Source organism: Emericellopsis cladophorae (genome assembly GCF_022114955.1).
Source record: "Emericellopsis cladophorae strain MUM 19.33 chromosome Unknown NODE_2_length_1295279_cov_118_880017, whole genome shotgun sequence".
Taxonomy (NCBI): domain Eukaryota; kingdom Fungi; phylum Ascomycota; class Sordariomycetes; order Hypocreales; family Bionectriaceae; genus Emericellopsis; species Emericellopsis cladophorae.
The window spans coordinates 229,018-239,000 of record NW_026250927.1 but is presented as its reverse complement, the minus strand read 5'-3'; the positions used below and the strand labels follow the sequence as shown (position 1 = coordinate 239,000).

Sequence of the window (9,983 nt, the reverse complement as noted above, 5' to 3'; positions counted from 1 at the left end):
TCAACTTTGGCTTGACGGGTCACACACATCTCGCCAGCGAGGATAGACAGGCATGAATCTAGATATTGTATACTTCTTGAGCTGAGCGTTCTAGGACCGAGACCCTCGCATCATCTCTCGAGCGGCACCAGATCACCGAGGCCCCTAAAGCTTGAAAGCGGGACAAAACAGCGGTAATCTATCCCATGGGATGTGTTCAATGGGTCATGTTGAAGATCCAATCATCGCCGATTCACACTCGGGGCATGAAAAGGCCATGATCAATAAACGTGGATCACGCTGGAACAATGCACCATAGCCATCAGTGCGTTTCTCAAACAAGGCATTGGTACGTACCCGCGTAGCTTGTGGCTACATCACTAAGCTCAGCATCATGATTTCAAGCAACCGGGAAGGGGTGCGAAAAGGGGCACAAACATGAACAGCTGTGGTCGTCGGTTGTCAAATGGCGGCTGGCAACGTCAGTGAAAACGAGCCAGGGTCTTGCAAGCCATTTCACTTGACGTTTCCATCTTCTACTGCCGTGCACAGCGTAAAGAGAATTGGCTCATGCAAGGCATGGTGCTGTGGAGTTTGGGTAAACCTGAGCCCGAGCTGAGCCTGAGATGACCGGGAAACTCCACCGCGTTGCCGTGCAAGCCAAGCCACTCACACCACACTACAGCAATAAACACAGCAGCTGACACCAGAGGTATGACCAGAAACGACACAATGGGGGCAAATCTTCTTCACAGTCGAGCGTCAAGCTCGACAGCAATGAAAATGAAGGCCATCAAAAAATTTGGATACTTTGACCCCGAAGGGCAATAGCGCGCAAGTTGGCGCCGCGATGTGCAATGCAGGCCCCTTGCGCTCCGCCACACTCATCTTGAGCAGCATGGCGATATCCAAGGTAAGTATGAGAAATCGGTTGCATATTGATTGACCTTTGCTCTGGTGGTGAGCCAGTCGTCATAGCCCCGGGAGATTGACATGCTGCTGGTTTACGTTCTTTTTCGTCTCGTTCATCCTCATTCGATCCTGCGAAGAGGCAGTCATTGTTAATCCAAGCACTCGGAGAACAGCAGCCAGCGCCGTAAGGGTATTTGAGAAGCACGGCGCTTTTGATCTGCTGTGTATTGTTCATAGTACTGAACGGCTAGCTTGTTGAAATTCCAAGTGCTGTGGCACCGGGTAGGTCGAGCGTTTCGGCTCGCTGCAGCATGAGCCTCGCACAGGAAAAGAGCATCAGACACCCAGACGGCAGAAGATTTTGAGAATGCCGAAACTATGTATTGAGCCTAGAGTTATGTTTACATTTGACAGTTATTCTGGGTTCTCCATCTCCAACAGCTACACTTTCACCAAGAATAGGGTGCCATTATCACCAAAAGCACACCCCGCAGCATGCACAAGGATTTAGACATGCACTCCCCCTCGGGAACTAAAGCGACCTTGTTCTTGGCGTTGACTGCAATTCTTTAAATGCATATCTGCCCGCTTTAATCACAGCACATGACACAGGGGACTTTTTTGTCCACCAGGAGAATTGATGGTGTGAGCGAGTAAACGAGGCGACATTGTGCCTGATGGGTGATGCAGGGACGGACGGCCCTCAATTCTAGTCCAGATGGCAGGGTCTGCAATATTCAAATTAGGTGACGTCGCAACAGGAACAAAAAAGAAACGGATCAGATGGTTGATCTCATCGCGCGGCTCCTTCAAGCCGTTCTCGCTCGGTCGTGTCTCATGCTTTGCTGTTGAAAACTTGCAAGCCTTGGTACACTCGGACTCTGCAAATGTTCACAGGTTGGCCGTGGCATTTCGGGTTGCGCGCGTCTGGTGCCCACGCCTCGCTATGTACATGTGGATGTGCAGTGCAGTGCAGCGTGCTAGCAGCCTAGCGCTGCCCGACGTCGGCTGTGTGCATGGGGCGGAAATAATGTCCGGGGATCAATTTGTACGATGTCTGGTGCGATCGCTGCCGCGGTGAAACGCTTCGTCCTTCCTCACCGCATCTTCAGGCAACACACCTTGGTGACACGCACGCTTGTGATAAGGATGTGATTATGTATATCTCGTAGCCACGTGGTCAGTCCGTTTCGAGGTCTTTACCAAGTCATGAGCCAGGCTCGCTAGGCTGCTTGATTGACGGCGTGTCGCGAGGTCCGGCGGGCGGCGTCGGGATGTCGCCCTCGTTGAAGTCCAGGTGGAACCCGGCCATGCAGGTGCGAAAGCTTTTCAATAATGCGCGCACGAATCAGCATTTGCGGGCAACTCCGCTTGTCCAAGTCGACGTTAGCTCTGCACACGAACCCTGTAGTATCTTAAAAAGCAAGCCAATCACCGGCGGAGCGCGTTCGTGGCGTACGAGGGGGGAGGGGATACACGGCGGGGCCCTCGTGCTGTGGTTTTCCGGATCGACGAGATGAGCGGGCGAGATGTGAGACACAGGCGTCAAGGCAATGAGGTTGAATCGTCTCCAATCATACGACAGTACGCTACAGTCTTGCGGCTGATTGCAGTGTATTCTGTTGCGGTCTAGGAACAAGTGAGGCAGGTCGTGTGTGTGGTTGCCAAGGGCGCACAACGCTCGCCGCATGTAGTATCTGCATCTAGGTTCGAGTTGTCAGGTATCTGGCGGTTGCAGAGGCCAACGCTGAGTCGCAAAAGACGAGAGCAAAGTGTCTTCAGCCCCGTCTGAGACACGCCTGCTTGCGCTCGTCTTGCACAGCGAGCTGCCGCCGATTTCCCCGGAAAAACGTGCGACTGAGACACTGCATTCCAAGTGGCGGCTGTCACTTTGACGGTATGACCAGATCTGTGACCTCGCGGCGTATGGGCACTAGACGCCACGCGTTTGGGGCGGGGGAGGGGAAAGCCATAGCAGCGAATATGATACTAAGCTGGTATTTTGATGAGTATGGATTGAATAGTGCCCAATAATTCTAAACGTAGTGTACCTTTGTATATTCTTCCCCTGCTCCAGCAATTCAATGTGTGCGCAAACGGCGGTAGCAGTAGCACCCCGACCCATCCACACCGGTCTCACCCCGCTAAGTGCATGCAGACAGACACAGGGCATGCAGGCCAGCCCCGGCTGCAGCGACCCACTGTCTCTGCTGATCCCGGAACTTGGGAGGCGCCTGCCTGCACCCACCCCACTAGCCCTGCCTTGTTCATGGCTCGCGAAAACAAGTAGAAATAACCTCGTTGCCTTCCTTTGCACCTCAACACCTTTTGTTCCCTACATCCCAACAAGCTTCACTCACAATCTATCCGCCTCACAATCGACGCCTATCGCTATTCCGGTCTTCCTTTGGGTCGATAGAGCAAGCGGTCCCTCTCTCTCTCTCTTTCTTATACATTCCTTCCATAGCCAGTGAGGCACGCACGCACGCACGCACGCATTCCACCCTACGGTATCCGTTGTGTCCGCTGCTGTAAGATTTAGCCGAGTACACAAGCATGTCTCTAATCAAGCAGACGCGCACTCGCAACCCCGATGACTTTCCGACATTGCAACTCTTCCTCCTTGGTAAGCGCCGCCTCTCCCGTTCCCGAGACATCCCACATCCCACACACCATGCTAACCTTGTGTGTCTAATAGCCATCGTACGCTTGGCCGAGCCAATCGCGCTCACATCCATCTTCCCCTACGCTTGGGCATTCGTGAAGCAATTCCACGTCGGAAACGAACAAGATGCAGCCTTCTACGCCGGTCTCCTCATCTCTTCCTTCTCGCTGGCCGAGGCGGCCATGGGCATGTTCTGGGGCGGGCTCTCGGATCGTGTAGGCCGCAAGCCCGTCCTGGTTGTCGGATGTCTCGGCACCATGCTCAGCATGGTCCTCGTCGGCTTCGCTTCCAACATCTGGATGGCCTTGATCGGACGCGCCGTGGGCGGCCTGCTGAACGGCAACATTGGTGTCATCCAGACCATGGTCGGCGAGCTCGTCACCAAGCCAGAGCACGAGCCGCGCGCATACTCTGTCATGCCCTTTGTGTGGAGCGTCGGTACAATTATTGGACCCTGCATTGGCGGTACGTTTGCCGAACCCCACGCATCCTGGCCAGGCCTGTTCCCAGAGGGCAGCCTGTTCGATCGTTTCCCCTACCTCCTCCCCAACCTTGTCTGCGCGGGGCTGCTGGCCATCAGCATTGTGCTCGGCTTCCTCCTTCTCGAAGAGACGCACCCTGACATGCAGCCTCGCTTGGCGTTGCCTGTTGACACATATGTCTCGGAGGAGACGCCGTTGCTCGAAACATCAGATGCTATGAAGCGACCCGCGGTCGATCTTCGCTCCGAAACCTACGGCGCTATCAACGTCGAAGACGAGTGTGAAGAGGTCACGCGCGAGAAGAACACCATCCCCAGCATCTGGAGCAAGCGCATCATCAACTTGATCATCGCCCTCTGCATCTTCACCTACCACTCGATGACATACGACCACCTGATGCCCATCTTCTTCGAGGACGAGCGCGTCAACTCGGTCATGCAGGCTGCCGCTGGCCACAGTGGCACGGCACCATTTTACTCTCCTGGTGGGCTGGGCTTGTCGATGCCGTCCGTCGGAATGATCATGGCCGTCAACGGTGTCATTGCCCTGTTCGTGCAGGCTGTCATCTTCCCGATTGCTGCCGAGCGGGTCGGTGTGTACAAGTTGTTTCTCATTGTCACGGTACTACATCCCATCGCGTACGCTCTCGTGCCCATGCTCCTCCTCGTCCCCCAGAACCTCATCTTCCCTGCCATCTACGCCTGCTTGACAGTGCGCAACATTCTCTCCATTATCCTCTACCCTCTCCTCCTCATCCTCCTCAAGGAGGCCACCCCTTCACCAAAAGCACTCGGCGCCATCAACGGCCTTGCTGCCAGTGCCGGCGCGGCGTGCCGCATGGTCGCACCCCCTGTTGCAGGGTATCTGTACACCTGGGGCAGCCGCATGGACTGCACCGCCGTGGCCTGGTACGGCAGCGCCGTTGTGGCGATTGTTGGTGCTGTACAGTGCTTCTCGGTGACTCGGGAGCGATGCCCCGACACCCACGAAGAAGTCGCCCCTTCTCAGCGCAAGCACCAACCTTCCGTCGCGGTCACTGAAGTATCAGACGACAGAAGCGATTAGACTAGGTGCCTTGATTTTATCAGTCTCCGACCCGTTTCAAGACACGCCAGCCTCGTGAAAGGCTCGCGTGGAAGGAAATGTTGACCATATCTACAGTTCCACAGCGATTTCGCAGGCGCATGCCCTGGGAATCGTGGGAGCCATCAGATTATTGTTTTTGGCGTTTGGGCTTTGGCGGATGTGATTCGATTGCATGTTGTTTGTGCATGCTATTAAAGATATCCCCATAAGTTGGTTGTCATCGCAGGGCGTTCCTGGCGTTCAAAAAATACGTACATAGCATAAAGACATGAGCACATAGATGAATGAAACAACGAAACAGTAACGTTAGACTTCAAGTCGCCGAGTGAGTCAATCGCGCAGATTCCAATGGATCTCTGTGGAAATCTTCTGTTTGGCGCCCAATGAGATTTTCGCCACACCACTTGCCAAAGTTGGAGATATTCGATTTTCACCCGCATCAGCAACATCACTCACTCCCACTCACGCATTGACGCGCCTTGCGACATTAGCCAACAATGGATCTTGATGCCATCGCCGACCAGGTGGCCAGGACCATGGGGCCCCAGCAGGCCACTGGTCCTGCATCCAACGACCCAACGCAAGCCACCCGGCCCCAGCTGCCACCCGGTCATGCGCTCCATTCGAACATGACGGTGGATGAAGTCGTCGCCGATCTGAACAAGTCGCCGTTGTTCATGACAGAGTATGAGGAAAACGACGACACGGCTGCGCTGCAAGCCCTTGCGTACGAGGGCTCACCGCTAGAGAATGGCAGCGACTTCAAGGAGAAGGGCAACGAGTACTACCGGGCCAAGCTCTGGACCGACGCCAATGAGTTCTACACAAAGGGTATTCAGGTCCTGGCGCCGGAGGAGAAGAAGAGGCAGAGCGGCGAACTCACAACCGACAATGAGGGCAGGATTGACTCTGATGAAACCATCCAGCAACAGCGGGCGGTCCTGGAGTCGTTGTACGGAAACAGGGCAGCCTGCCATCTGGAGCTGAAAAACTACCGCTCGTGCTGGATCGACTGTGCGGCGGCGCTGAGATTGAACCCAAAGAACGTCAAGGCGTACTATCGCAGTGCGCGCGCGTTGCTGGCCGTGGGGCGGATCGAGGAGGCGGACGACGTCTGCGCCCGCGGCCTCGCGCTGGACGAGAACAATGCAAGCCTCAAGCTGGTGGCGGACGACATTGTCGTCAAGGCCAAGGCGCGCGACGCCAAGCGCCAAAGGGACGCGGAGAGGGAGGCGCTCCTCAAGAGACGCGAGTACCTGCTCAAGGCGGCGCTCAAGGCGCGTAACATTCCGACTCGGACGACGGACAAGCCGCCCGAGATGGAGGACACCAAGCTCGAGCTCGTGCCGGACCCGGACGACCCGCGCAGCACGCTGAGCTTCCCGACGGTGCTGCTGTACCCCAAGGACCTCGAGTCGGACTTTATCAAGGCCTTTAACGAGATGCAGACGCTCGAGGAGCACCTGGGCTACGTCTTCCCGCTGCCGTGGGACAAGCAGGGGCGGTATACCACCGAGGGCGTGGAGTGCTACGTGGAGACTAGGGAGGGTGGCCTGCTCAAGATGGGCAAAAGGGTGACCCTGCTCAAGGTGCTGGGCACCGGCAAGGTCGAGGTGGTTGACGGTGTTGTGAGGATATTCGTGCTGCCAAAGGCGCAGGCCGACGAATGGGTCAAGACTTTCAAGGAGCAAAAGAAGGCCATCGCGGGCAAAGCATAAATCAAAATGATTTTCCTCGCGGGGGAGAAAGTGTCAGCAGCAGATCTGCCCGTCCCCCATGCACACATACTTACTCAACCCGCCGTGCTCGCTATTTAACAGATGCTATCGAGGAGAGACAAAAAACAGTACCAATATCAACGCTGCCTATAGCTCAAGGGGTCCTGGATCTGGGTTCGAGCACGTGACTCGCTTTTCCTGTCTTGTGCAAAGCTCCCAGGATCGACGCTGCTTCGTAGTCCTTGCTCGTGCAGCCGCGAGCAGCGCCGCCCGTCGTGGATGTTTGCCGCTCGTAAGACCTACTGCGACGGCACTCTAGTGGCCGCTCCAAATCCACCCGCCGCGTTGTCGTGGTACGATCGTCGCTGTGGCGGGATGGTTCGATGCGGCGTCGTTTGCGCAGATATTCACCATCGTCTGCCTGATGGCGCTTGACGGTCTTCTCGAATGGATCGCCTGCCGCTGCTGGATGCTGCAGACGCGGGTCAAGGATGTCAGTAGCTGATGATGATAACTGAGGTAGTGGAGATGGACGGTGGTTGTGGGTGCGGATGGGCGGTAGTCGCTGACCTGCCGGCGAGGGATGATAAGGGGGAGGAGGAGGATGGTAGTTGATGGCACGCCAGGTGGGACGTTCGCTGCCAGGTGGAGGAACATTGCTGGCCTGTGCGTCGCGCGGTTCCTCGTGCTGGATGGTGGTACTGCTCCGAGGCGGCGTGGAGGGAGCACTGCGGTTAAAGAAGGGGTCGCTACGTGGGTGCCGGCTGTATATCTCTTCCCACGACGCGTTGACCGGCGCGCACTGGAGACCTTGGTTCATCATGGCCCCGAAGCGAGAATACCGACTCTCCTCGTCCCGCGGATGGCTTGTGACGGGCATGGCCCTCGCCGACAAACGGTACGCCAAAGCCTCGCTTCTGGCATCTACGATCTCCTGAGGGTCAATGTCCATGCGACCAAAGTGCGGCGAGTCGGGCTTCACACAGTCGTCCGGAAAGGTTGGCCCAAAGATGGGAATCAGCGCTCCTGCAATCGGGTAGCAAAACTTGACGCAGACGGCTCTAGCACAGCGGTAGGGCAGCCAGTAGCCTAGATACGACACGATCAGATTAGCCACGGAGCATTGCACAGGGAAGTGTTGCACTTGCCTTGGGCGATGCGATTGCCCCCCGTCATGTGGAATGACACTTCACGCAGACCCTCGTTGGCCTCGTGCATCTTGGCCGGGCCGGTCTTCTTGTGTTTGAGACATTTGAAAAAGGGGCTGATGCGCACGTAGCCAGGGCCTTTGACATCCCACATAATCTCATAAGGCTTGTCGTCTGCCGGGTCGGTGAATTTATACACAAAAACTGTCGCCTGTTAGTATATGTGGTCGGCAATTCCAAAGGGCGAGAAGGCTGACTCTCAAACTTCTCCCTGCCAGTCTTGGCCATGACATCTTTCTTGTCACTGCTATACGGAATGTGTGCGGTGTAGGCGCCAATCTCGCCAAACGGGTATATCTTGTACGGCCGGATCATTCGCATGGCCTTCTCGTTCAGGTCCTCGAAAGGGGCAAACTTGTAGTAGCCTGTAGCTTGCGAATACGACAAATCGCTTGAGTCCCGTGTCTTCTTGGCCTTGGACGGTGCCGGCGTCGAGTCACCGAAGAGCGGAAACGCATCAGGCACATCAGAGGCCGGGGAGGAGAAGTCCGATGCTAGACATAGTGAGCAGAGTGTACGGTCTCAGATGAAAGGTCGAGGGGACAAACGTGGCGAGGTGGCGTTGAGTATCGACTGAATCGCGATGCGTTCTCCCATGGTCGACTTGGAAGGACAACAGCCCAACAAAGTTGGCAGTTACTCAATGATCATCGACGGGACAGGGACTTGAAGTAAGAAAATGAAGATGCTGAATCGCCATGGACCGACCGCTCCAGCTCTGGGTCAAACATCAGCTTGACAAACGCAGGAGCGCTTTGGCGCGTCAGTTCTCTCGCGATGGGCCAGGGTCAACAGCACCTTTCTGCGCTCAAGTGACGGCCACAGATGTGACTCTAGCCAAGTATTTCTCTGTTTCCGACACACCGTCAAGGTGTGCTTCCTGGGAGCCTGTGAAATCCCAGAGTGACTGTTTGTTCCCCCCCACCTGCGTTTTGACAAGGTCGTTAGCTGGAAGCCACAAAGTGACAGATGGTCCAAGACAATGTGATGGAAAGTTGCGGTCATCAGTTCGGCTGGTCTCTGAAAGGTGGACTGACCTCACCGCCTGTGCAAGGTCGAGAGTGCACGGGAAAACATGCGCAGACTGTACCGCGACGCGAGTTTCGACACAGGCACGGCTCTTTCAGGAAGAGCAAAGGTCACTTGACTATGCTTCATACACGCTTGCTGGGTTGACTGGGCACCAGCTTGCCTCCAACGGCTCATCTCACCTCCCTAGGCAGACGGGTAGCACGCGGGCCATGTTCCCCAGACTTGACGCCCAAGACTATGTGCTGTCACGGCATACTGCACAGATCCAAGCCCTTTGATCGACAATGAATCACTCGATACCTTCCCAAACGGGCACTGGCGAGCGCCCAAACGCAGAAAGACAGGTTCACGCAACGGAATTGGCCATGAAAGGTGTCCGGATGCGGCATCGACCTGGTGAACAGCCGGTCCAGCTGGTTTCAAGACGGACTACAGTTGGCGGACAGCAACATCGAAACCCTCCCCAAGTATATACCTCTGCGTAACGGTGAATGAGGGTGGGGATTGGAGCTGGCAATGCGTAGACTTGCTTCTTTCGTCAAGCCGGCTTGAAGACCCATGGCCCCATGAAAGGTTGCCGAAATGATGGCAACGTCGACCCGTCATGTGCCCATTTCGCATTTAAATCGCGCCCCCATCCAAGCACGCCAGTCCTCGATGCACACGAGTGATCAATCTCTAGAAATGTTCATTTGGGTTTTCATAGGGTCCAGCGATAGCAGCCATCTGGCATGAGACCCTGGGGGATCTGAGTTGCGTACATGTAGACGCTGCCCGGTCGTGGCGGTACAGACGCACGAATTGTGCCCGAAGGTGCACGGCATACAAGCCAGCTGTCATACCAAACACACCCAGGGATGCATGGCATCCATGATCGAGGCCCGGCCCCATCCAGAACCAC

General features: G+C 55.9%; 3 protein-coding genes across 3 annotated transcripts; 2 read left to right on the top strand and 1 right to left on the bottom strand.

Moving 5' to 3' along the window:
* Positions 1-3,447: 3,447 nt before the first annotated feature.
* J7T54_006810 (putative membrane protein-like protein) lies at positions 3,448-5,103 on the top strand (the record flags this gene model as incomplete). The annotated part of the gene is made up of 2 exons (XM_051507582.1): positions 3,448-3,517; positions 3,590-5,103. The coding sequence occupies 2 exons, from the start codon at positions 3,448-3,450 to the stop codon at positions 5,101-5,103; spliced, it is 1,584 nt and encodes a 527-aa protein (XP_051366024.1).
* Positions 5,104-5,621: 518 nt separating this feature from the next.
* Positions 5,622-6,842, top strand: J7T54_006809 (Hsp70/Hsp90 co-chaperone-like protein; the record flags this gene model as incomplete). The annotated part of the gene is made up of 1 exon (XM_051507571.1): positions 5,622-6,842. The coding sequence occupies one exon, from the start codon at positions 5,622-5,624 to the stop codon at positions 6,840-6,842; it is 1,221 nt and encodes a 406-aa protein (XP_051366023.1).
* A 154-nt stretch (positions 6,843-6,996) lies between these two features.
* On the bottom strand, positions 6,997-8,647 carry J7T54_006808 (uncharacterized protein; the record flags this gene model as incomplete). The annotated part of the gene is made up of 4 exons (XM_051507560.1): positions 6,997-7,931; positions 8,042-8,194; positions 8,248-8,544; positions 8,599-8,647. 4 exons carry the CDS (start codon positions 8,645-8,647, stop codon positions 6,997-6,999), a joined length of 1,434 nt encoding a protein of 477 aa, XP_051366022.1.
* Positions 8,648-9,983: the final 1,336 nt, after the last annotated feature.